Source organism: Hoplias malabaricus, chromosome 1 (assembly GCF_029633855.1).
Source record: "Hoplias malabaricus isolate fHopMal1 chromosome 1, fHopMal1.hap1, whole genome shotgun sequence".
Classification (NCBI taxonomy): domain Eukaryota; kingdom Metazoa; phylum Chordata; class Actinopteri; order Characiformes; family Erythrinidae; genus Hoplias; species Hoplias malabaricus.
In genome coordinates, this window is record NC_089800.1 from 74,750,262 (window position 1) to 74,777,008 (window position 26,747).

General features: G+C 38.6%; 1 protein-coding gene across 4 annotated transcripts in view; it reads right to left on the reverse strand.

The window, feature by feature from the left end:
* Positions 1-26,747, reverse strand: part of eif2ak4 (eukaryotic translation initiation factor 2 alpha kinase 4) — a 42,596-nt gene that overhangs the window by 1,307 nt on the left and 14,542 nt on the right. For 3 of the 4 annotated variants that reach the window (XM_066673423.1, XM_066673420.1, XM_066673419.1), the window contains exons 13-38: positions 26,608-26,680; positions 26,400-26,489; positions 26,096-26,218; positions 25,128-25,232; positions 24,801-24,864; positions 24,561-24,640; positions 23,634-23,735; positions 22,652-22,702; positions 22,333-22,569; positions 21,804-21,879; positions 18,676-18,797; positions 18,312-18,361; positions 17,097-17,265; positions 16,011-16,127; positions 14,953-15,018; positions 13,763-13,936; positions 13,409-13,543; positions 13,189-13,296; positions 11,868-11,996; positions 8,699-8,785; positions 7,382-7,491; positions 7,197-7,255; positions 5,997-6,100; positions 4,651-4,719; positions 2,737-2,781; positions 1,847-1,962 (exon numbers count right to left, since the gene is read on the reverse strand). In XM_066673423.1, the coding sequence (XP_066529520.1) occupies positions 1,847-1,962; positions 2,737-2,781; positions 4,651-4,719; positions 5,997-6,100; positions 7,197-7,255; positions 7,382-7,491; positions 8,699-8,785; positions 11,868-11,996; positions 13,189-13,296; positions 13,409-13,543; positions 13,763-13,936; positions 14,953-15,018; positions 16,011-16,127; positions 17,097-17,265; positions 18,312-18,361; positions 18,676-18,797; positions 21,804-21,879; positions 22,333-22,569; positions 22,652-22,702; positions 23,634-23,735; positions 24,561-24,640; positions 24,801-24,864; positions 25,128-25,232; positions 26,096-26,218; positions 26,400-26,489; positions 26,608-26,680 (2,661 nt within the window). The remainder of the gene's footprint in view (positions 1-1,846; positions 1,963-2,736; positions 2,782-4,650; positions 4,720-5,996; positions 6,101-7,196; positions 7,256-7,381; positions 7,492-8,698; positions 8,786-11,867; positions 11,997-13,188; positions 13,297-13,408; positions 13,544-13,762; positions 13,937-14,952; positions 15,019-16,010; positions 16,128-17,096; positions 17,266-18,311; positions 18,362-18,675; positions 18,798-21,803; positions 21,880-22,332; positions 22,570-22,651; positions 22,703-23,633; positions 23,736-24,560; positions 24,641-24,800; positions 24,865-25,127; positions 25,233-26,095; positions 26,219-26,399; positions 26,490-26,607; positions 26,681-26,747) is intronic. The other variant, XM_066673421.1, reaches the window with a different exon arrangement.

Below are 26,747 nucleotides of genomic sequence, written 5' to 3' on the forward strand. Positions count from 1 at the left end.
CAGTTATATTCACAATAAGTCTAGTTTTAGATGATGCTTTCCTCTGAGCAGCTCTTAACCAAAAGCATGGGGGAATTTCAGACACCTTGGTGAGGGCTGGGTTCTTTGCACAAAGAAAATACCAAAGTACATCTTTCAAAGGCAAATATCAGCAAGGCTGTGGTTCAAAGATGAAATGCTGAACTAATACTTTACCAGTGTTCACCTCACTCTAACAGCTTCTCATTTTCTTCAAATGGAAAAAGGGGGAGGGTAAATTAAAGCTGAAATAAGACACAGTCAAAGTCTACTTGGCTAATGACCCATATTGGCAAAAGCTATCACCATGACAAGATTCGCATGCCTGCATTTGCCACTGCCCCAATTTTGTAACGAGTCAAGGACTTTTACTTTTAAATGGCAACGTATAAAAAGCATTAGCCTGTAAAATGGTTCTGTAGATTCTGGGAGCTAAACTGTGCTGACGTTTAGCACAGACTCCTGCTAGTGTAGTCCAGATGACAATGAGAATGAAAGTGTTACCAATCACACTGTGGTTTGTAGTCAGCTAGGGCAGTTAAATGGAGAGGCCCAGTACACGATGGCTGACCTCACTTTTATGACAGCTACAGTAAAGTAGGCTAGTTGGTGGTTGTCTTTTGGACATAATGCTTACTTGCCGAACCCTCAAACCTGAACCAGAAGTTGTGTTTTTGAGGTACACAGAGCAAGGGAATACAACAATGTACAGGGAAAGACTAGAGCTGGGAATGATCAATTTGGAAAAATGAAGACCCCTCTTTAGATCACTCGGAATATGCACTTGTCTTTGAGACTTACAGTTGTAATAAAGATGCTTTTCCACGACATGGTACATACTCTACACGATTCTACTCACTGTTTGGTACCTGGCTGGTTTTTCACTACAACGGTCCCCACCCAAAATGTAGGTTCATGACGACACAAAACACTGCCTTTAATATGAACTGTGGCCGTTTTTTAAACCACAACAGTGACAGTAAGGTTAAGCACGGTTTACTTATTGTGTGTTCATGAGTTGTTTTTGTCGCCTCATGGTTAGAGACAAAGTTTTGTGACCTGAGGGTCGGTTGTTAAATCCCTATAATCGGCTGGGAAAGATGGGGCGTTGGGGATTAACAAACAGCACAGTCCTCCACCCTTAATCCATGGCTAAGTTGTCCCTGAGTAAGACAATTAAACCCAGCTGACCCCCGGGCACCAGGGATGGCTACCCGCTGCTCAGGGTGTGTTCACTGCCACAGATCTGCTAAATGTGGAAGGCACATTTCATTGTACACTGTATGTATGCTCATTTTATTTTGGTTTCATATTGCACCGTCCAGCACTCGCTGGAGTCTATTGTCTGCCACCGATCCAAGAAACATTTGTAAAAATACGCTTTGGCCTTTTGAAGAGGTACAAGAGTCAAATGTTATCTCTACTGTAACTTGGAGATTTTACAAACAGCTAGTTTGTGGATATATGCATTTCGTCATGATTGACAAGTCTCTCTGGCCAATCATCACTCTGCAAGGTTTACACATCACTGTTCAGAACCGGCTCTCTTAGAACAAGTAGAGAGCAGGGACTAAAAAGAGAATCCAGTTTTAGGTACAAGGTACAAAATGTTTCTAATAGAACAGCAAAAAAAAAAAAAAGCAGAGTAAAGGCAAGTCAAGTGGAGTAGGTACACTGTAGTGGAAAATCGCCATTAGGCTCTTATTAACGTTGTGTGGTGTTCTTGTCTGAGCTGAGAATTGAATTCTTGTCTGTGAAAGGCAGTGGTGTTACAGCCTGTGCTACACCTCCACTAAATACAATGCAAATTCAGTGTCAAAAACCATACCTTTTAATCATCTTGAATCGATGGATCTCTTCACAGATGGACTTAAGGTATCGCTGCTTGGGGAGGCGGGACAGCAAACTTTTAACACTTATGTTGAACTGCTCCTCTCCGTCAAACTGAACGAGTGAGAAAAACAGTCACTTTTCATTGTGATGATCCATTACAGTATGGCTTAGCTTACTGTAACAAAAAATGCACTTGCCGAATGATGTGTGAATACAGTGAAGCAGTAGATATATACAGTAAGACATATGGGTATTACATAAGAAATCAGAGAGCAATTAGAATTGTGAAATACTGGCTCTGGGAGTCTCTGGAATTCACATGTAATTAGTCACAGTCATAGGTCTGGCTCCCTAAAGTATGGGTTGGAGAATAGTATCTTTGCTTTTGCCTCAAACCCACAGAGAACGTGTTTCTTTTCACACTTTTCTGAGGCCCTGCTGTGATGTGTATTTGTGGACAAGCCGTCTATTCATTCATACATCTGCTGTGGTATATCAGCCTGCGTCAATTGGATTTCGATTTCTCTGCCCTGCTTAATTACTATGTTTTTCTCTTATTCAAACAAAGGGCGGTGGGAAATGTAATTGCACCACCCAGCGCTGGAAGCCAGATGAACTCTAGCCGTCTTCCTTCTCTTCAAATGCTTCATTCATTCTGGTGCTAAAAGTGAAATGGAAAAACATAACGGGAAGTGAGGGGTTCCCCCACACGATAAGAAAGTGGAAGAACCTCCAAGTCCCATTTCCTGCATAACTTCGCACACCAGACAAGGTCCCCCCCACATTTTTTTCCTGTTTGTGCGTCTGTAAAGGCCTCCTCTCCCGGTCTGTTCCAATGGAATGCAATTTATTTACTTGCAATAGTTCATGATAATGGCTACGAACCTCCAGGGACAGGAAGTTGATGAGGGTTTCCTTGGGTAAGTCAACCTAGGAGAGAAAGGAAACAATGTAGCTTTCACAGACACAATGGATTCTTATCTGAAAAGCACTGTGTTCACAACACACACACAAATACCACCATATAAACACATTGTACCAGTCAACAGGAAGCTCCCAGAGTGTCTAACATCACTCTCCTGGGTTAACAAGTACAAAAGGCCAGACAATGTCCAGAGACTGAGGAGAGACTTTCATCGGATGACTAAGTTCATTTCTGCCATTCCACACATTTATGTGTTATGTGGAAAAAGCAAACAGCTCATTACTCACAATTCTGCTGCTTTCCTTTACAGTCTTCCAGATGTAACACACTATAGGTCAAATGTTTGTCAGTATGCAACATTTCTTCTGAAATAAGGGGCATCCAAAGGTGGTTTGCTCCTACACTCTTAAAATTTAAATGGTCGAAGAGCCTAAAAGTTGTGTGATGGAATTTATAAACCTTTAAAAGGTTCTTCACACTCACATACCTTAAACACAAATGACTATGGCATCGCTCAAAGAACCCTTTCGGGACGGTGTTACACTAGATGTAGGTGTAAGTATAATTCATTAAGCAGCTCTACTTCTTCCTAAGTAAGGTGGTGTTGTCTCTAATGTTGTCACGTTTCCCAAATTTTGGCTTTCGATACGATACCTGCCTAAATATCTCGATACCAATACTGAAAGATACCATCGCAAAAACCTAAAACATCAGGAAAAGTAATGTACTTTCTCTACAAACTGAGGGAGGTCTGCAAAATCGCTGGCATCTGCTTGTTAAGTGTGATGCCACACGTGGTGATTCGCCATTTCTGTGTCCTATCGCACCCTCGGCCTCGTGTCCTACGTTCATACGACATGTTCAATGTTTGAATACAGCTGAAAACCTCAATCAATTATGCAATCTCAGTTCAGAAAAAGGAATGAATTCAACATAAAGGGAAGCAAACGCGTCTTTGGCAGCACTTTTTGCACATTCACAGCTCATTCTGATCGGTGTGAGCTGCGGTGCGGACCGACTGTACTGCTTCATCTCTGGAGCAGACGAGTCACGTCAAGGTAGCTGTGTCTCCCGGAGCAGAGAAGCGGAAAGAGAGCCGTGTCTCCCACTCACGGTCAGTCCTGGTGTTCTAACGAGTCGTGCTACCAGCAATTCTCTTGTATATAAAAAACAGCTAAGGTTTGTACAGAAAGTTGCTGGTGCCTGTCGGGCTTTTTGTTTTTTTAAAATTATTCACTAAAAGGTCTGAAAAGTCGCTAAAACTAGTTGCCAAAATCATTAAGGGAAGGACAGGAGGCAAAGTGCTGTGGGTGCACACTGCCCACCCCCCTGTCTGTAATTGGAAATACAGCTCTTACTTTAAAGCACTCCGGTACTCTTTATATGGGGTATTATACTGTTTTTTAGTGAAAGAGTATTCAGATATTTTCTAGTATTGGTATACCGCACAACACTAATTGGCGCACAGGAAATGATGATCAGAAACAAACACTCTATAAAGTGCACCCACCCAGCCTGTCTTTGAAACATCTAAACTTCCCAGTGTATCTGGGAATATATCACCCCTCCATGGACATATTTACTTTTTCTACTAATTGTTTCGTCTGCAATTTTCAAGACTTAATTAAATATCCAATTTACTTATGATGGAAACATCTATTTCACTGAGGGCCGAATGTATATGGAAATAACAGCATCATGTATAAAAATGTTACACTACACTTTAACAGACAAGTTATTCAAATGCCAAAATTTAAAAATAAAACAGGAAAGAGAGACCTCTGAAACCTAGATATTTCCTAAAATAGGTTTAGGTCTTTGCTTTTTATTTCCAGTGTTTTATGATGGAGAAAAGAAAGGTAGTATCCACTCACAGCCAGCACCTCGATGTCATTACTTCTGTTCTGCAAATTACTACTAAGATTCTGCAATCTGGTTTGGATCTGGGAATGAAGAGGAGAGGGAGAAAGAAGGAATAATTACTCCAATGTTCGGCAGAAAACAAAAGGCATTTCATCTTTACTGCAGCAGGGATTGGTGAGGAGTGTTGAGCTCTGTAACTGTGCCTGGTTCTCAGTTAAAGGCATGAGGCTGGTGGAGTGACTGACCCCTGCTCCTCGACCACCGTCAGGGGTCAAGCCATGCAAAATTACACTGTAATTCTGTTGGAAAGGCAGTTGGGCTTTTTCTCACTAGTCCTGGACATGGGAGAGATGTGGAAAGATATGGGCAAGTCTCCTCAGTTTTTTCCTGGTGTGGAGAGGAGGAGAACTGGAGGGGAAAGTCTGTGATTGAAGTATTTAGTGAGCAGAAACTTGTAAACACAGTTGATGGGAGAATATTAGGGTTTATATGTCCCCTCTTTGATCTTTAAAACAACACTTGTAACCATTTCACAAAACTTTTGAATGAATTAATGGATAAAGAAGTTGGATAGTGTAGTAGGCCACTGTTGCCCTTCACATAACAGATTGTGGTTCAGTCCCCACCGTAAAACCACACTCCACCAATAAAAGTTGCTGTGGATATGCATGGCTGCAAAGAAAAACAAATGCAAATACAAACCAATGACAGTTAATGGGCACCAGCTGACATGATTTCATTTGCATTACGTTAACTTTAACTGTGTTGGATTTCATGTGTTTAACATTGTAAAATCATGTATTACCACCACATCCACAGTTTTCTGAGATGGAAGTGGAGAATAAGAAGATAATTGACTGTTTCAGTTATAAATGTTATATATATTTGTTGGCTTTTTAAATACTACATTATTATGTTGTACACTGTCTTTGTCAATAATAATGTGATACAATCTCTGTGTCCTGAAGATATCTTTAAATATCATTAACCATAAAGATGCACTAGGCTAGATTTTTACCTTAAAATGACATCTTCAAATTCACTGTCACACTTCACTGATCTATAACAGAGTGAATAGAGCCTCTGTTGTAGCTACACTGGGCTCAGCACTGCAGAACCTGCACCATGTATGATTTGGGAAATCCCTTGATTTCAGGGTTGTGCTGTAAAAGTGAATTACATTCTGCAGCTGTAGGGGGAGCCCAATAACAAAATGACCAATTCTTACATAGTGTTCCTTTAAGCTCAGGTCATAAATTGTTTTAGAACTAAATTTATATATGTGGCTTGCACCCAGGGAGTGGTTTGAGAAACAATGTTCAAATCAATGGAAAGCAGCTCTGGCACCAATACAGACCTGTGTCTCATAACGCCGCCTAGAGCTGGCTGAAACTTTCTCAGGCGTGACCAGGTTCACATTCATACTCATCGTAGCACTGCCTCCATGTTGCTCGGATGATCCTGACACACAACAACAACAACACATGAGAAAACAAAGCCTGTCAAATAGTAATTCTTGCGCATGAACCTATCTAATTAGCTGGGATAACTAATAAAAACAGCATGTATGGAGTGTGAGAAAAGCCAAGCACCAAGGACTAACATTTTTTGATCATGCTGCTTTTGTAAGGAAAAAGGCCTCAGCCACTTTAGGACGTGAGAAAAGTCCCAGAACTTGGACAGAAAAAAGGCACAGCATGGAAATACGAATCATCATGCTTCAGCGGCAAAACCACAAGACATAAGAGCCATAAATTCTGCTTTGTGAGTAGAACTTCAATCATGCTTGGGCAACTGAGCTGCTACTCCACAGACTTCACAGTATATAAACACTACCCAAACGTTTGGAGACACATACGAAATGTTTTCAATAAATGAAATTCATTTCATTTTCATTGTTGATATGTAGATTATTAAATAGTAGAGCAGGGTTCCTCAGACTATGGCCTATGGATCATATACAACATCTGATTGATAGGATCCTAGGGCTGGACGATATAGCCAAAATTCACCATCACGATATAATTCTTAGTTTGGTTTGATACAATATAATTTAAATAAATAAATTAAATAAATTAAAATGTATAATAAAACAGACAGACAAACTGCCAGGAAAAACAAGAAACTTGACACTTAAAAAACCTAAATCTCTTGGCTTTTTCAATATTAATATTTTTAAACCAACTTTAATATTGAGTGCAATGAACTGAAGGCAGTGCACTGTAGTGAACATCAATCGTTTATTTCATCCCCTTGTTTGGAAGTCATTTCCCAATTTCACTTCCTGGCTTCCGGCAGTTTCATGGGGGGTAAACAAAAGCAAATTATGGTCTAGGATGTAGTTGTAAGCTCTAATAAAGTCTGTGAAACTGTGAAAGTGTCAAACTGTTGATGAGTGACGCAATTGTTCAAATTTCTGGATAAAAACAAAAGGTCCAAATGCCTGACTCTGAATGCCAATGGAATTTGTGAAGCAGTGTACATTTCTCTCAAGCATAATAAAAAAAACAACAATAAACACAGTAATTTAAAAGATATTCAAGAAAAATTGTCATACCTGAGTTTACCAGTAATGATCCCTTTGGAATCTGTAGAGATGCTCCCTCTGATATGTCTCTGCCAAGAACAGATGAAAAGAGTATGAACTTGACCGTTTCCTTTGGCGGTTCTGAGATGAGGACGAACAGTACCACTGAATTAAGTGTTTATTATTATGATGCTATATATATTTTTTTAATTTACCGGATTCTTTCCTCAGAGAATTTGGTCCGGCACTTCTGGATGATGTGATCTACAAGGTCTGACTCAGGGATCCTTTTTTCAGACTGACGATCCTTCTCAAATGTCTTCACCTGGAGCACAAGGAGCAAAACCATTTGATTAAATTTATTTATTTATTTATTTTTTTATTTGCATTGAACTGTTGCATGATTGGAATTAGAATCACTTTATTGGCCACTGTGCTTGAACACAAATTATCCTCCGCATTTAACCCAATCCGTTCAGTGAAAAACACATTTTACGCACACACTAGTGAACACCAGGGGGCAGTGAGCACACATGCTTGGAGCGGTGGGCAGCCCGAGCCACGGCGCCCGGGGAGCAGTTGGGGGTTAGGTGTCTTGATCAATGGCTCTTCAGTCATGACCCGCCAGCTCTGGGGATCGAACCGGTTACAAGCCCAGTTCCCTAACCACCAGGCCACGGCTGATGAGAAGCAGCCTTGTTTCCGTGTGTCAGATGCATCAAACACGACTGGCTAAACAACTATGTTGTTAAATGATTATGAATTTATCTTTTCATTTATTTATTTTTTAAATATTCCATTTTCATGTAAAAGGTTAATAAAGGTTAATAATGACTAAAAATTGGCTTCACCGCTCGGAGGAAATGCTAAACCTTACCCTGCTACATTGGTAGTGTCATGCAATTTTTGGGAGACCTAGTTAACAGGTGGAACTGGAAATGACTACGCTGGGAGAAACTTAGATAAAAGTCACCCTAAAAATTTGCATTTGCAGAGGCAAGAAAAACAAAAAGAATCTGTCAAGATCATCACTGTTTTGATCCCTAGTGATGCCCCAGCCCTGCATAGCCTGGAGTCCCATAGAGCCCCAATTGACCTTGCTCTCCAAGTAGGATTGTCCTAGCTCTCCCCTCATCACCAGCATGAAGCTAAACACAGCAGGCACCCGACATAACAGATCTGGGCAGTTAGTATTCTCCTGCAAGCTCATATGGCTGTCCAGTGGCGTTATGTCTGAAGTACTTTAAAAAGAAGGGGTAGTTGGCTTCAAGTGTTTAGAAGGAGGCATGTGCATGCCCTCACTCACCCTGGTTGATAGCATTGTGTGTAATTACATAATTGGCAATGACTAAATCGAAGAGAAAACTTAGTCAATGTTAAAAAAAAAAAAAAAAAAGATAAAAAATATGGAATCACCAATTAAACCCAGACAAATGTCCGATATTAAAACGTATGACCTGAAAGGAAGAAGGGACAAGTTGTGATGTAAATATAACTTTTGAAGAAAAGACCTGTGCTTTCTTGCAGCTTACCTTAAAATAGCTGCCTTCTTTGTCAGCAACAAGGACCATGAAGGTAATGCCTGCCCATCTACACTGCTCCATAAGAGCCTCCTGAGACTGAAACACAAACCAGAATATTTATCTTTAGGCATTTAAAACAAGCAAAAACATGTGCATCCACACAAATAATCTCATCACTCACTCTCTCTCATACTCGTGGCATTACAAAATGACAAAACCATCTTGTCTCCAAAGCATTCAGGTGATTTATGTGACACTGCATTGTGTGCTCACAAAGACAAACAGAACTTTGTAACAATGATTCATGATTGTGACTGATTTACATTCATCGTCAAAAATCTAGCTGCATCTAGAAGAAATTAACTGAAGTGAATGAAATTTGGTGGGTATGTCTGACATAGCGAGACATGCGAACAATTAAAGTTTCACCCTCGGCAGCACATGTGATACGAGCCAGGACGAGCCTGGCTAGCTGACTATATAAGGTCGTTCTGTTAGGTGTGCTTTTCATTTTGACTCCTTGCTTACTTGCTTTTGTGCTGGTAGCATTCTTTGCAAGCAAATTCTGCCTCAGAGAGAAGTTTGAAAGCAATGTGAGCAGTTGGAAGATTTCACGCACCAGTGGCATGAATGATCTAGGAAACCTACACAAACCACAGAGAGGAAGAACCATCTGATTGACCAAAGTGTGGACTGACTCAACAGCCATGACTACGGACATTCTGAGAGGAGTGATGCCCTCCATAAGCAGGGTAGGGCAAAGTGGTAGGGCGAAACTGTAAAATGGGATTCACCATCAGTCTCAGGTTTAGACAACCAACAAATCCATATGTGGAGGCACCATAGTCAGCTGTGGAAAATGCATGGGATGCAAGTGGACATTTTATCAATACACCACCCTTACTTTGTGAGAATATTCAAAATGCATGGGATGAATTATCGCTGGACATATTACTTTAACTCCATGCCGTGACTTTTGGCATGTTGGGTTAGCAAACATGGCGACCTGACGTCATAGTGAGACACTACTTCGGTATGTGTAGTTCAATAAATATAGCCAAAATGAGTCTACATTTTTAATAATTTATGATGTCTAATAACCTTTATATTCCTTCAGAAAATCATTGCAATCTGACACTTTCTTCTGGGTGCAATTATTTTTTGATAATTTTTTTTAAAATGTATATTAAAATGATTGAAACCATGGTTGAGGTTGAGCTTCATCCAATATTCTGAAACAGGGTCTTAGGTATCCAAATGTGGTTTTATTTTTTTTTAATTTAGCAACTGAATGTATTCTACTGCAGAGGAATTAACAACATTTTCTGAACATCTAGAGGTGGGTTTCTAACCCTGAATATAAACTTTGAGCTCAGAGTTCTGACGTAGGATTACGCTTGCCATGCCTACGTGTACCTGAGAGAAAACTCGGCTAAAATCAGACCACAACAACATTTTTAAACTTTTTAGCGTAAAAACCCACACATTTTCTTTCTAGCTTTGGCAGAACATAAGAAGTTGCAAAGAAGTTATTTCAATATATCGTGTGCATATACTGCTGTAGTAATATATGCAAAAAAATAACTGGTCTGTGTCAGAGGCCTAGGCCTGTTGTATGTGTAGTAACTGAATGTTAAGTATAGTCATACGTCAGATTTTGGACCAGTATTTAATCTCCTTGCAGTCAAGCAGATTATGATGAGAGATGAATACAATAGAGTCATTGTTGTTTTTGGGCTCAGGGCATAGACTTGGGCAATGTTAGTTATCAAGTCAGGCCAAAATACATAGAAGAACCTATAATAAAATCAGACCAGAGTAGAATGGAGTCATAGAGAGCAGAAAAGCAAACGTTTGGGCTGATTAGAGAACAGAGATAAAAGAGAAAAAAAATAAATATGAAAGTGATTTGGATGGCGGCAGGAAGTGGGGAGAGAGAGAAAGAGGAAAAGAGAGATCACTCTGAAAGTACTGAAACTTGTGCATTGTAAAAGCCCAAAGTACAGCAGGAGCAGTATGTGAGTTGTATGTGTGTGTGTGTGTGTGTTTGTAATGCTGACGCACAGCTCCCTGGCACGGATCAGGCACAACTGTGTATGTGACAGTGCCTTGGCAACAGCGAGGACTCAATATGGAACAGGGTGTACTCAATAAGCAATTAGCATCTAAGACCCAACTACACAACCACTCCAAAATAATCACAAATAGAGCACACACATGTACACAGAAGCACATTCATTCTGTGCAAACACCCCAAGACTAGAGAGGTCCCAGTTAGGGTTGGTGATTTGTAGAAATCAAAGATGTGCATTACAACACAAATATACGGTGTTTCTACTACAAAATACAATGATAGTAGTTTTACTACAATCTACAATAATCATGAATTAATAAGAAGCTGCAGTACAATGTTTCTTTGCTCAAAAAATGTAAACGTCTACACAGCCTGTTAAAATGGCAGGTTTTAGTGACGTAAAGTCACTAAAATGAGAATATGATTTCTGAAACATTTCAAAACTCTTAAGGGGAATAAACAAAAATAAACAAAATACTTAAAATAGTGGGCTGCATACAATTTTAAGCAACACTAGGTACTATTTTTTACCTTAAAATTACAGCATCATAATCACTGTAATGCTACACTGACCTCAAAAACGCCAGGCACGAATGGCAGAATTCCCTAGGGCAAAATTATTTTTCATATCACAGAATTTAAATGAGCTAGTTCACAGATAACTATCCATGAGATCAGACATAAGAGACTTAATGGCATCTTCCTATTCCAAATATTCTTTGGACAGTAAAGTGCTCCATAGTAACAAGGCACTGCACTCTACACCAAAGCATGCTCACATATTAAAAGGTCCCTTTATTTCCAGAACAAAATCATGCAGGGATACAAAAATGGCCTGGGGTAAAAGAGAGAAAGCTTCCACACCTGGCTTTTGCTTGAAATGTGATGTTTTACTTTTACTTTTAGCCCATAAAGCAAACATAAACATAACAAATATCTTCATTTTATGAATGGTTAGTGTGAAGTGACCTTTAGGTTATAACCTTTAATACTTAAGAATCCATAGCTATGCACAACAATACACATCTGTCAATAATCTGATACAAAGCTAAAGAATTAATTTGGCACCTTCATGTTTTTACTTTCAAATGCATAGATCCTGACCTGTGAGACATCGTAGACCAAGTCAGCAGACACCCCGGATGTCCACAGCTTCTGCGTGACGTTGATGGCTCTGGCCATTGAGCTGTGGCCTACAGCGACCACAAGCACATCGCAGGAGCTAACAGGGGGCTGCAGAGATGTATTGAGAAAACCAGTCAGAGAGGGGATGAGTAACGGCCAACCAGAAATATAGACAGTTGAATGTAAGTGTTTGATTGCCCCTGGTTACATGTTCTGTTCATTTGTATTTAATACATTGTGGGGAAAAAAATACAATGTTTTATGGCATTTACATTTTTTTAGTTCCAATATGTCAATTAATTAATCAACTGGTTAACAGATTAATTAGTTATTAGTTAATTATTAAATACATACTGTAGACTACAGGTTTCAAAGATAAAGTGCTTAGAAAAATCACCAAAATACATTATATTGCCAAAAGTATCCCTCGTCTGCCTTTGCACGCATTTGAACTTGAGTGACATCCCATTCTTAATCCACAGAATTTAATATGATGTCAGCCCACACTTTGCTACTCTTCTGGGAAGGCTGTCCACAAGGTTTAGGAGTGCGTTTATGGAAATATTTGACCATTCTTCCAGTAATGCATTTGTGAGGTCAGACACTAAATGTTGGATGAGAAGGCCTGCTTGCAATAAATCCCGAAGATATTCTTCAGGTTGAAGTCAAGACTCCACACCAAACTTGCTCAGCCATGTCTTTATGGACCTTGCTTTGTGCACTGGTGCACAGTCATGTTGAAACAGGAAGGAGCCATCCCCAAGTCCAGTGGCAACATGCTTTACACCACTGCATCTGACAACTTGCATGGCGCTTGGGGATGTAAGGTTTGGATGCAGCTGCTCTGCCTTAGAAACCAATAAAGCTTTCTACGCGCTGGCAAGATGAAGTTTGGAGGTCTGTAGTGATTCACTCTGCAGAAAGCTGGCGATTTGTGCACCTCAGTATCCGCTGACACCACTCTGTCATTTTACATGTCCTACCATTTCTTGGCTGAGTTGCTGTCGTTCCCACTTAGCTATAATACCACAATAATAATATAATACGATAGCTGACTGTGCAATATTTAGTAGAGAGGACATTTCACAAGTGGCATCTGCTCAAGAGGGAGCCCTTCTTTCACAAATGTTTGAAGATGCTGTCTGCATGCCTAGGCCTATACTTGTGGCAATGGAAGTGATTGGAACACCTGAAATCAATAATTTGGATGGGTGAGTGAATATTTTTGGCAATCTAGTGTATGTAATGTGACCCGAAGCATTCAAACTGTGGATATAATTTATAGATGTCAAATTCTGACCGGTTCTTCCATGGCTGCCACAGCAGTACAGATTTTATCCAGAGCTATACTGGCCCCCACGGCTGAAGGCACCGGAGCAGTGGCTGCTGGGGCACGAAACTCCAGAATCTGATGGGGCAACAGGAAAATGAACAATTAAGCTTTATTACATTTAAAAAAAAAAAAAAAAAAAAAAAAAAAAAAAGGATACTGCCTGTGTGTGCGCTCATCTGTAAGTTACCAGATGATCATATCGGCCCCCTGCTGACACTATATCTGGCACAGTGCGCTTCCGTTTCTTAATAAAGGCCACAAACTGGAAAATGACCCCACAGTGGTGTTGAACCTTATAGACTAGTCCCAGATTGACCACCACCTGTAATTCGAAAAGATCAGTTTTGTAGGGTTCAGTCCAGCGAACATGCAAATGAAAGAGCAAAAAGAAAATGGAGATCACTTTCTCAAGAATTGAATTATGACTGATGATGGGAATAAGCCTTACTGAAATATCTAATAAAGATATACATGATTAGTTTCACTAAAATACTATATTTATATTTAAAAAAAAATAGAGCATTTATAGATAAAAATGTACCTGCAATTTAACTCCCAGTTTCTTGAGAAGTCCAGTTAGCTCCTCCAGGTCTTTGAAGCCCTGCTTGGCCAGCTGTGTGACTGCTGCAGTCTTCTGCTTGGTCAGAGAGTTGATGAGAGGAACAAGCTCTTGCAGCTCCCCCTTCTGCTCAATGAACTTGTACAGCATCTGTAACTGCACAGAAACAGAAACGTCTTATGAGGAATTACATCAGGAAGAGCTATCAGATGCAAAACAAATGCCACAGTGCAGAAGTAACACTTTTCTTTTAATTGAATATGAGCTCTTTAAATTTTTTAAACATTAAGGGATGCTTATTGCATGATTCCTTTCTTGGTCATTTTGCTCTTTTAGCCTCAGTGACCTTGTGGAAGGTGGTGTAGTTTGTTGCACTTTGAGGCATGCTGGCGGCCAGCAGAACTAGCAAAACTGAACAACAAAACATGAAAACCCACTGAAGACAGTCAGGTTTGGCCCTGGCCAGTACTTGGAGGGGAAAAGGCTTGTGTGGCTGGTGGAAGAGGCTGACTGTCCCTGAGGCCTGTGTAGATCCCAATGCAGTGACAGGACAGTGTACTGAACAAATGGAACCAGTCTTTAGATGAGACGTAAATAGAAGATTTTGACCTCTGAAGTCAAAATATCCTTGGGAGTTTCCTCATTTGTGGTAGTTGTAGAGGCCTTTTTGTGGGTCTAGAGAAGCTCTACAGAAGTGTATCTACTATTCATGGATTTATATGAATGGCTAGCATCAATTTATGATGATGGTATTTATAATTTTTCATATACAAAAAACAAACTTAGTAAGACAATTATTTGTGGCAAAGCTTCTGATTAACAAGGACACCAATAAAAACAAACACAGAAGTACTGAAATTTCCCAGGCCAGACATAAACCCCTAAGCTTTACACACATACAGTACTGTGCAAACATTTTAGGCATCAGAGATTATGAGATATAAAAAGCTATTTATGAGCAGTAAGTGTTTATTTGCTAAAAAACATTGTTCACACACACCTACTACTTCATAGAAAATAAAAATGATTTCTTATTTGTATTATATTATTTTTTTGTATTTACTGTGATTATATATAGCTTTATACAACATCACGTTGACTGAGAAGGCATTAGTTTAAATATATATCATTATCTTAGATGCCTAAGACTCTGCATGTTTCTAGTGACTTACACTGTTGTTGGACAGAGACAGGTTGCAGAACTTGGCTTCCACCTCATGCTTAGTCAGTTTTTCACTCTGGGATGTGAAAAAGAGAGAGAGAGAGCGAGAGAGAGGGAGAGAGAGCGAGAGAGATTCCAAACCATGTTACCAAGAGACCTTGAGGGAGCACTCAAATTTTGATCAAAATGTGAACTTCATACCGGGGATAAAGAAGCTCAAGGTAGACAGAAACACCAGATTAAATTACATCTGAATTTGTCAAATGGAATTTATCAGAATGAATCATTCAGGGTACTGTATATAAAATTAAGAAATAGCAAATTTATAAAGTCCACGTCTTGTGAGTATACCCACAAAGATTATTTTAATGGTTTTGCTCCGGTGTCTAGAAGAAGGAAATATGTTCCCATTCTGAGCCTTGGTTCCTGCTCTGAGGGAGTCTTTCCTTGCCACTGTTGCCGAGGCTGCACTCACTTAGGGTTAAGACAGAATTCTGTGAAGGTGCTTTATGAAAACACCAGCTGTAAAAAGTATTCACTAAATTAAACTAAACTACAACACACAATAAGATTTGTTATTCTTTTGTATCACCAGTTTTAAGTATGTGATATGTTTTAACCTAGAAAATGACAGTAAACATTTGTTTCAGCTGAATACTGTATCCCTCATGGGTTCCTTTGTAATAGCAAGATTATATAAATTAGAATTTAAATTGATTTTCAGTGACCCTAAGTGATTAAAGGAACAATACATAATTACAGCTTCAAAATAACTGCAACTCTTCACTGCCATGTAATAAGGAGCATAGAGCCTCTTTGGGATACTCTGGGCTCAGTACTGCAGAAACAGCACTATGTAATTTTGGAGGAGGGTCGGGAACCACCCACAGACTCCTTTCCCCTCCCAAATGATTTCAGTAGAGTGCTGTAAATATTAATTACACTGTGGAGGAGCCCCAGGAGCAAAAAAAAACCCCAAATCTTACCTAGTGTCCCTTTAGGTATTGCAGAACATCATGGACACAGTGGGGTGTGGGTGTGGGTGTGTTTAAATACGTCTGTGCTCACCATGGCGTCACACAGTATATTGGAAGCCTGGGTTAATTTGTCTTCTGGAACTCCACTGTGCAATAAAATGGCTCGCAGCAGGCTGGTGTGGTTCAGGTAGATTGTGTAGTTCCTTTCCTACAACCCAGCATGAGACAGAAAACAAAAGCAATTTATACCCTGCTACGCTTTGTGGCAGAGAAGATGTTTGCTTTCCCTAAGGAAAAATGAATTGTATCATTATGACTGCAGAACTTCACCATTTCCTGAGATATAACATCAGAATCTGTCACAGTGTAATAACAGGCGTTCTTTGTCAAACCCATGAAGTGCAACTAAACCTGGATTTGTTTACACAACCTGTAAAAGGACGAGTCAGTCAGCAAGTTCAGAGAAAGGAACGTCAAGAAAATTAAAATGGAACTAGCCACAAATTTCCAATTTCAAAAAGAAAACAGGCTGCATTAATATGCTCATTTTTAAAATTACATATATTTACAAAGTTTTTAATTTTAAATGGAAAAATGTACTATATATTACAGAAAACAATATATATATATATATATATATATATATATATATATATATATATATATATATATTTAGCCCTGACTTTCGCAGGGAAAGCCTTCATGTTGGAGGCGAATCGGTGTCGGCTCAGCGCTCACTCAGTCTCTGTGTGTGATCATCTGAAAGACGTGATCTGAGAGAAAATTTCACTATGAATGGACCAACAGAAATGTTCCAAATTTACTTGAAAATAAATTAAATATGAAGAGATTTCTCTTCTCGTGTCAAGTAACCGTTCTATAGGTGCATGTTTTTGGATCAAATGATGTTATAAACAAGATCTTATTTTGAATACAACTATAGCATTTAATGAAATTTAAATGGCATACTATGATGAATTTCCTTTATTAGTTTACAACATCATGGCATCATAGAATTCATTTTAGTGTATTTTTTGTTAAATGTTACTGCATCTTGGAGAGGAGAGTAACGTAATTTCAATCCTTTGTATGTCCTGTACATATGCAGAATTGACAATAAAACTCTTGACTTCATGTTGCATGCTTTTATGTCCTGCTGGTGCAGTGGCTGAGATACCTGGAGAGTGCTGAACTCCTGGATAACCTCTGAAACGGTGTAGATGGTCTCAGCTTCAGGGAGCAAGCTGCCAGTCCCAGGCACCACTATATCAAACGCACACTCTAGCAGCTCTCGGGGGTGAGATCTGTCCAGTTTTCTCGGTCTAAACACACGCTCAATACTGTACCTAAACAGGATTAGGATCAAGCCTTATTAATGTCAATGCTATTGAAAACATTCATTAATCATGCTTATGAACTACACTGGAGGTAAAATAAAGATTTGAGATTAATAAAGAATGCTTGCAGGGATTCCCATTAGTTTATTAAACTGGGGCAGACCACCCTTAGTCCACAGTGGAGGATTTAGGAGTTTACCTTTCAAAGTTTCTACAGTCCTGTGGGAAACTCTGAGCTCTTATCTACTCACCTATGTTAATGCCCATTGTTATACTACACATAACAAAAACATGAACACATAAGTTCACATGCTCTACAGAGTCAGAGTACAGAGACACACTGGTTTAGAACTAACATAACCTGGTCCATTAGATCATCTTTACAAGTAAAGTAAAGTAAAGTTGCTCCTTATTTTGGAGCAAGCCATGCTGTCCTCATTCGTGTCCTCTCTGTCCTCTCTTGCTCTCTCTGGTGAACCGGCCACAAATGATATATAATCACTTTTTTCTGGCTCAACTGAAAAAATTACTATTGCTTTATTAACTGGATTAGCTGCACCTTTTGTCCACCTCTACAAATATCACTTCATGAACCTTATGAATTATTATCATAATTGGATAAATCTGGATAGAACCAGGGCGGCGCAGGTTCGAGTCCCACTCCGGGTGACTGTCATTGAGGAGTTGGTGTGTTCTCCCTGTGTCTGCGTGGGTTTCCTTCGGGTGCTCCGGTTTCTTCCCACAGTCCAAAAACACACGTTGGTAGGTGGCTTGGCGACTCAAAAGTGTCCATAGGTGTGAGTAAACGTGTGTGTGTGTGTTGCCCTGTGAAGGACTGGCGCCCCCTCCAGGGTGTATTCCTGCCTTGCGCCCAATGATTCCAGGTAGGCTCTGGACCCACCGCGACTCTGAACTGGATAAGCACTTACAGATAATGAATGAATGAATAAATGGATAGAACCAGCACTCTCCTAAGGTCCACCACTTCACACTGATCACTATAGTGACTACTGTGAGTGTACCATAAAATCAACTTATTATAAATGTAAAAATACCTTTTAATATGTGAAATATTATTTCTGGCCAAAAACCTCGCAAATGACACCTGGTGAAAAACAAAAGAGGAAAGGAGCATAAGAAATAATGAACATGACTCTCACAAAATAACATACAGCTAGTCAGATTTTAAACTAATAGTATGATACAGTGGATGGTACTAGGGCATTTTTCCATAGTTTAGCCCTTTAGGCCTTATTTCTTGTGTCATCACTAGATGTGGGGGTTTAAGTTAAATGCTTATGAGTTTAAAAACCATATATTTACAGTTTCCAACTGAAAACTATTTTGTGTTTTAAATAAAACATCTAAACCTAAAAATTAAATGTTGCAGCTTTGTTTCCAGAGTTGTTTAGTACTAACCCGCAGGTCAAAGGGCAGGGTGACCAACATGCCACTGTGGTCCATAAAGCAGGCCAACTCAGATCCTTCATACAGCTTCCTGTTCCTGGGCAAGAACAGAGGGGTTTGTAGTCTTACTGCGCCTGAGAGAGAGAGAGGAAGAGGTCAAGTTTAAAAAAAAAAAAAAAAGGATCATTTGCTTCACCTAAACCAGCATCCTAAACTACAGTATCTGTCAGTAGATACAGGGAAATATCAGGTATTAGAATCAGACCACAATTTGTGTCACTGTATCTCTACAAACAACAAAATTTCTTTCCAGAAAGAACAGAAGGGACACATTTTCAAATCTGTAAATTAAAAACATAATCAAGGACATCATACAGAAACGTACAGTCTGTAATGTCAGAGAGATCCAGATCACTTCCAGACTCCTCAATTTCATCACATAATGCCAAAGGACTGGTAAACACATTCCTTTACTTCACACTCAGCTGAGGAAAAACTCCCTTTTGCTTTGAGAGGTAAAAAGAGCGTAATGTCTAAATAGGTCTTAACTAGGATATCACTGTTATGGAACTGCTTTGGCCGGTATAGATCCCAATTTCAAATAATCAGAGATAACTGCAAAATATTTTTCTATCCATCTTTCAGATTTCAAATTTTCAGTCCAATAGTTTCAGATAAATAGCATTTTCACTGATTGAAATGATTACCAGATCTCACTTTTTTGAGTTTGTAATGGCAGAAACTGACAGTTTCTCAATAGAAACAGCAAAAAGAATTTAATTATATTAATCAGAAGAATGTTCTTCAGAAGTCCCCTTGCAAAAAGAAAATTCATGATGTTGCCGTGAGTGACAGGCCTTTCAGGTAGTTTTCTCTGGCAAGTTACGAAGCAACGCATTTTTTTTTTCAAATCAGTATTTACAAACATTTATGTTATTTTATTTGTTAAAAGCTAAAAACTACAGAAATGTTTGTTATATTGTTTTATATATACATTTTTATTACTGTTGTGGTATTTTGTTCATCACTGATGTTGTATGTTGTGTTCAGATTCATCAGTTCACCCAGCCTTTGCCTTGATGGGTCAAGGTTGTTTTAGTTTTACAAGGGTAGGTGTGCAATGTCAGGCATGTGCTGATAAAGTTATGGCCAATCAGGTGGTATGGTGTATATTGTCTCATATTGTTGCTGTCCAATGAAAAAGTATGTATCTCCAAAAGAGCACATTTACAGAAGGAGAAAACCATCTTAACTTCCAGTGGAAGTCAATGTAAAAAACATTTTATAACAAATAGGATCAATTCTGTTGGTCCATTCATCATGAAAGTTTCACACAATGCGACGGAACACTGCTGTGTTCAAATGTGGTAAATTAAAAATGAACAAAAATGGAGATACATGCTTTTCTTTGGACAGCGGCGATATATAAATAACTACTCAATTGCTTAAAAGATTTGCCTTATCGTGTGGATATCAACAGTCCCAATCTGACTGACAGACTGACAGTTAATGTTTATGGATATACACAGGGCACATATATTTTTCACACGGCTCAGAAAGGGATCTTAGCCACTTTCATAAAACATCCTACAATCAAACTTAACTGCCTTAAAGCATCATGAGCCTAGTTCTCTCTGTCGTGACGGGCTATAGAAGCCACACATTCCAGTCTCTGCAATGTACTAGAATATAATTCACCATAAACGAAAAAATACCAGAGCTCTTCTTAACTTTCTTTTACTGAGCTCATAAAGGCATAGAGCAACAAAACAGGCATTCTCTCAGTCCCTGACCCCTTGGCAACTGAAAACAGACAGTGGCATTTCCCTCATATGTCCTTCATTTACACTTGTGTGGCCTAATAACTTACAGACAAGAAGTCCACAGCCCAAAAGCTTTGTCGAGTAATTGTCATAGCTACATGTTAAAGAGCATTTAGAGCATAGAACACAATGTTAGCACCAATGCTTCAAATTTTGCTCATTTAAATAAAGGTGTCAAAGTACCTCTAACAAGCTATTTCTTTGTTTTCCCCGTTTCCCGAAATGTAAAAGCTCAGATTCACAGACTGAAATTTGTCTCTTGATAATTAACTTTCTCTCACAACCATCTAAATCATATTTGGTTGGAATCTACATATTATTTAAAAAAAAAAAAAAAAAAAAAGTAGAATGTTCAAGGTTTTTAGGACAGTTATTTAAGAGTTATTTGAGTGTTTTAACGATTTTTTTTAGTTTTATCCCGCCCGTGGGAGCTCAGAATTCAGGGGTTAAGTGTTTAACACTAGACATGATGCACCTCTTTGATCTACTGAGTGCAGAGTCTGCTATTGGCGCTCAGAGTGGACAGTCACAGTGGTCACATCAGCAGCTCTCGCCGTTTCTAGTGTTTTAGATTGTTTGTTTACTTTGATTTAAATGTAAGATTCATTTTTTTCTTTATTGTAAGCTATTATGATAACACCACTGTTACACTTTACACTGATAACACCTTTTATTTTCATTTAGTAGCAGGTTAAAATTTGATTCTAGAAGTATATAGTGTTTTGCATGTTCTGTGCTTCAGTTATTAAACAGGATTTGCAGTAGTTTAAAATGGTGAAACAATAATAGTACAATTTCTTTTCATTGGCAGATTTTTTTTTTTGGTATTTTGATCATATATTTACACAGAATATTATTGCAAAAATTGCATTGTTTACACACTTAAGAAATAAAACGGAAATGTCTAATTTCTTCGTTTCTTGTTTTGTTTACAAATTTTGTTTCAAATATCGTGAGAAAATCGAATCATTGAGCACGGTGCATTGTGACAACCCTAATGAAGACAACTGCTTACATGCAGGCTCACACTGCATGATTTTTAGCCTGTGGTTTTCCAGTTAAGCTGTGTAGTGTTAAATGGTACAGTGATCAGATGACTTTGAAAGTCGTTTAGAGTGTAACATTGCATTACTGAACAGGAATTTTGATTAACTGAGCTATTAATTTATTCATAATATTATTATTTAATTAATTCATGTGTTCAATACCCATGTATTGAAGAATACATCAAAACATCTAGAAGCTTAAACACTACAAAATTTACCGCAGATATAAACCATATCCAGAATGCTTCAAAACAGGGTGAAATTCACTCACCATGTTTCTTGAAGACCCTGGTGATTGTCTCATGCACATACTGCTGCAGCTTGGCGTTGTTGAAATTAAAACTGCCCTGGGGCAAAGCAAACCAAGAGGGGGGTCAGTCAAACAGAGGAGCTGAGATGAAGTTCAAACACAGCTTGTATTATGTGGTCCAGATGATCAGGGTACATGAGGGCAAGACTGAGGACCAAAATTCAGAGTACACAGCGACATCTAGGGGTGGGAGAGCGATATTACACAAAGACGACATCAGTTATTACTCAAACCACAGGGAAAGTGATTGTTTCACTCCAATTTCTTTGCTCCAAACTCAATGCTGGTGGGATTTATACCTCCCTTGCTCATGCTTAGCATTGTTCGTGGTGACCTTTGGTTCATTTGCAGCTTCTAAGCTTTTCTAAGGACATTATACAGACTGTCCAGGTAAAACAGAATATAATAAGGTAAACCTTAAAATAAGTAGTTGCAGCAATTAACATGTGAATCTATAAACTTTGGGACATAGTATACTTGGCTGTGCTACCTTATGGACGTCAATATCGTAGGTGTAGTCCATAACGTGAGTGGGGTTCTGGGAGAAGAGCTGGTTGACCATGGTGCGGTAGGACTTGCCCATGACGTTAGCCATAGTGTGCTGCAACACCTCGTGAAGCTCCGACTCCTCCATCTGAGGAGGTGGGAGGAGATCACTCTTCAAAAGCTCCACAGCAGTGGGCCGCAGGGCGGGGTCGTGATTCAGCAGCCAACAAATCACTTTCTTCTATATTCACCAAAGAGGACGATTAGAAATATTGACCTTCTAAAGACATTAATTTAAAAAGAGCTGATTTAAGAGATGATACCTGTGCTCCACTCTCATAGTCACCAAAATCCTCAGGGAAGTCAATGGACTCCTGTAAAGACCAAAAAAAAAAAAAAAAACACATCCTGAATATTATATATTTATTTATTTATTTATTTTTTATGTAGTTTTTGGCCTTTCTTCCACACAAACAGCACTTTAGGTCACTAAAATAGAGCTGAAAAACTTTTTCATTGTTGTTATTTTGATAGGAAAAACAGAGACTTGGGTTTGTAGCATTAAGAGTGTGCACTGTTATCTCCTTTGTTTTGGGTTCAGATTGTGTGCCATTGGCTCCTTTGTTCATGGTGATTGTGCTCATGGCCAACAAAGCCATAATAGCACTGGTTTTATAGCTTCTGATTGGACAACAGGGCTTTATGATTAACATTCTATCACCTCCTGCTGGTTTCCCATGCTCTTCACAGTGCTTAACAGCATGGTTTTAGATTTGGAGAAAGATATTTAAAAAAAAAAAAATAATAATAAATAAAAATAAAAATAAAATATAAATAAAAAATGGTGCCTGTGTGTACATGCAGATTACAAAATATATTTATATCCATGTACATGTGGACTAGGACTTAACCTCCTTTAGTGTGTGATCAGTCATATTCTCCAATGGTTCTCCTTCACACTATCAAAAAGCTATTATGTTTAGGAATCTCCTTTTAAAACCAAGGCCACCCGACCTTCAGGACCCATTCTACAGAGCAAAAACTGGTTTATTCATAAACTACGAAGCAGTTTGTTTCTTTGTCTCTTACAAGTTCAAAGTGGATATAAATACAAATACCAATATTACATAACCGAAATGTAAAGTATGTTATTACATTCTGCAAAATAAGGCTTCATGTACTTTAAAAAAAAAAAACCTTCTCATCTCACAAACCAAAACGTGCTACTGACTGAATGTTTGCAGTTTTGTCAGAATATATTTGCTTGATTAAAACAACAAATTACTAAGACATGTACATACTCACCTTCCTGAGCTGGCTGAGTACAGATATACGCTCAGAAGCTGTGGTCATTGGCCGATAGGACATCTCAAACAAGATGATTCCCAAACTGAAGAGATCCACTTTCTAGTCAGACACATGTGTACAAACAAAAAATAAATAAGGGGTTTCATACAATTATCACTAAGTGCGAGAAACAGAGAACAATATATTTACGAAAAATAAATTTTTTATACAGATATATAACTAATATCCCACAAGAGGGAATGCCGTTCCACTGAATATCAGCACAACTGTGATACTGCTTTTATACAACAATTCCACAAATTCCATTTATTAGTGAACAGTAATAAACCAGAGCAACTTATGAATTATCACATATTTGTCTCCAATCATACAAACACTTCCACAACTGAACTGGCACTAGACTGGACGACACACACATTTTCCTGCACACTAGCTTGTTATATTGTGTAGGTCGTTGTTACCAGCCGGCTGCTTTTTTTTTATATACATATAAAATATCTCCTGTAACACATTTATCTGTATAATGATTTCAATACAAAACTCAAGGCAGCTGCTGCCATTTTAACTATAAACATACCATTCCAAGTTAAAACACGTGGAGCATTTGAACATAAACAAACCAGAAAGAACAGCATTTCCTCACAATCGTAGACGTTCCCTTTAATTTAACTGGTTAAACCTGACTAACATAAAACGCAATAAACAATGAAATTAAAGGGTTTTCATAAAAGCATCATTCACTGTATTTCTCACAAAGGCACAAAACATTTTTATTATTATAACTATTTCTATGCTTATTGAATGCCCAATTATGTTACATGTATAATGACATGAGGTTGGATGCCTGTATACATTAGACATACATACTGTGTAATATCACAGTGTGAAAAATGCTGAAGAAACAAGTACTATGTTTAACTGTACCTGATTGTAAGTAGCTTTTGTATTTCCTTGGACCTCAGGACTGACATACAGTGCAGTGCCCACCATTCCGGTCATGTTACCTGTGTATGAAATTAATTAGAAAACAATGTGCATACTTAGAATCCCATTTTGTGAATAGATCAACACATCAGAAATAATCAGTAAAAAAGAGGAAGAGAGAAGAGAAAAAAAAAAAAAAAAAAAAAAACGGTGAATAGCACCTCATTTGTTTTTCTGTACCTGTTGGATCTGATTTTAAGACCAGGCCCGAGCTATTATCCTCAATTTCCAGCTTGCCCGTTGCCTGTAAAAGATCAGACACAGACAACCTTCACGCAATATCAGAACACAGCACTAAAATAACCCAAATAGGCACCGATACAGTTTTTGTTTTTGCCCCTCAAACTAAGGCTGATATAGATTTGATCTTTGTATTTTCTTAGTCAATGTGTGACTTCAATTAAAAACACTTCAATTAAACCATTATTATAATAACATTACAGATATATGCAAATACTCTTTAAAATGTCTTTGAGAAACATCTTAAATACATAAAAGAAGTTGTACCGCGTTAGCTGGGTGGTCAGTAGCCAAGCCAAAATCTCCTATCTTGACATGGTCATGAGAGTCCAAGAAGATATTGACAGGTTTCAGATCTCTATGAATCATTCCCTGAGGAAGCACGGGAGGGGGGGGGGGGGGAATCATAGAGGAAATCATTTACATTCTCTCTGATCTAACTCAAAAACATTTCAGTTCCATCAGCAGATATCACTATTTAACTGCTTTGCACATTTTACTGAATGTTGTAGCGTGTAAGAAGAACTTAATTCATCCACACAATAAAACTTGTATAGTGGAAGTTAAAGGGAACGTCTACAATTGTCTACAACAACAAATGCTGTTCTCTCTGGTTTGTTCACGTTCAGAAGCTCTGCACTTTTAAGGTGGAATGGTATGGTATGTTTAAGGAAGTATGTATCTGCAAGATTTTATTTACTGTTTGAATCACCATCGAAACTCATTTGTAACAGGAGTTTGTTTAGTTTTGTAGCACCGTCTGCATTTACTTTCATGCAGTTAGCATTTCCACCTTAAACAATCCAAAATAAGCCAATGTTGCCCACCTATGGAGGAGGAATAGAGCAATATCCTCGTGTCAGTTCATGTTTTTCAGCATTTGATTTCACACATTTCAGTTGACTTCAGATGCCTTTTCACCACCGTGAACAGAGAGTGAGAGAGAAAGCCTATCGTATCTACCAAAGACACAGTTTTTTAGCCATTTACGGACACCGGGCTTTGCAAAAGCACAAAGCATGCAAACAGTGCTGAGAGCTAGAAAATAGTGAGGAACCATCCTTGGAATTTTTTTATCCAAGTGTATAATAAAAGGTCAAACATTGCTGTTTCACTATATCACTAAAGGCACTACTGTAACTGTCTCCTATTTCCAGGAAGCTGTTTAAAACACAAAAAAGTCAGAAAAGGCATCATTTCACCTAGTAATGTCTATCGTTTCTGTTATAAGGTACCTGTTCATGAATGTATGCTATGCCATCCAATATCTCCCTGAAGAGTCTCCAAAGACGACTACAGTCCTGATAAAGTCCCTGGTCAATAGTATCTCTCAAAGTGCTTTTTTCACAGTATTCCATCTGTAAAGACAAAAGACACAGATAAGAGAAGGCACATGAAGAAAACATTGTTAAAACATCTGGTAGACCTGATAGAAATGGTGCCAGTGTGACAGTCCTCTTACACAACTCACACACACCAACATCTCTCCATCTTTTACAACACAATCTTTCACTGATCTCAACTCCTGAATACACTCACCTGTATATACAGATAATGTGCAATAAGAAGAGGTTTTTCAGAGTCTGTGCTCTCTGTTGTGTCTACTCCTTTCCTTTTACTTGGTTCTTCCTGTATGAAAGCACAACTGCATTAGAAACATCCTTGCATTAACACCAAAACTGGGATAATAATGAGCTAATTAACACTCTAATGGCCAATGGAGTGGCGGTGTTGAGAACTCGCTGACCTGCACAAGACTGTCTCTGCTGGCATCGCCATTGTCAAAGATGATGTCACTTTCTGAGTCGCTGTTCGAAGCACTGTACCGAAACAATAAATAAATAAACAAAATCATGTCTCAAAGAGCAACACCTTTGAAGAGTTTAC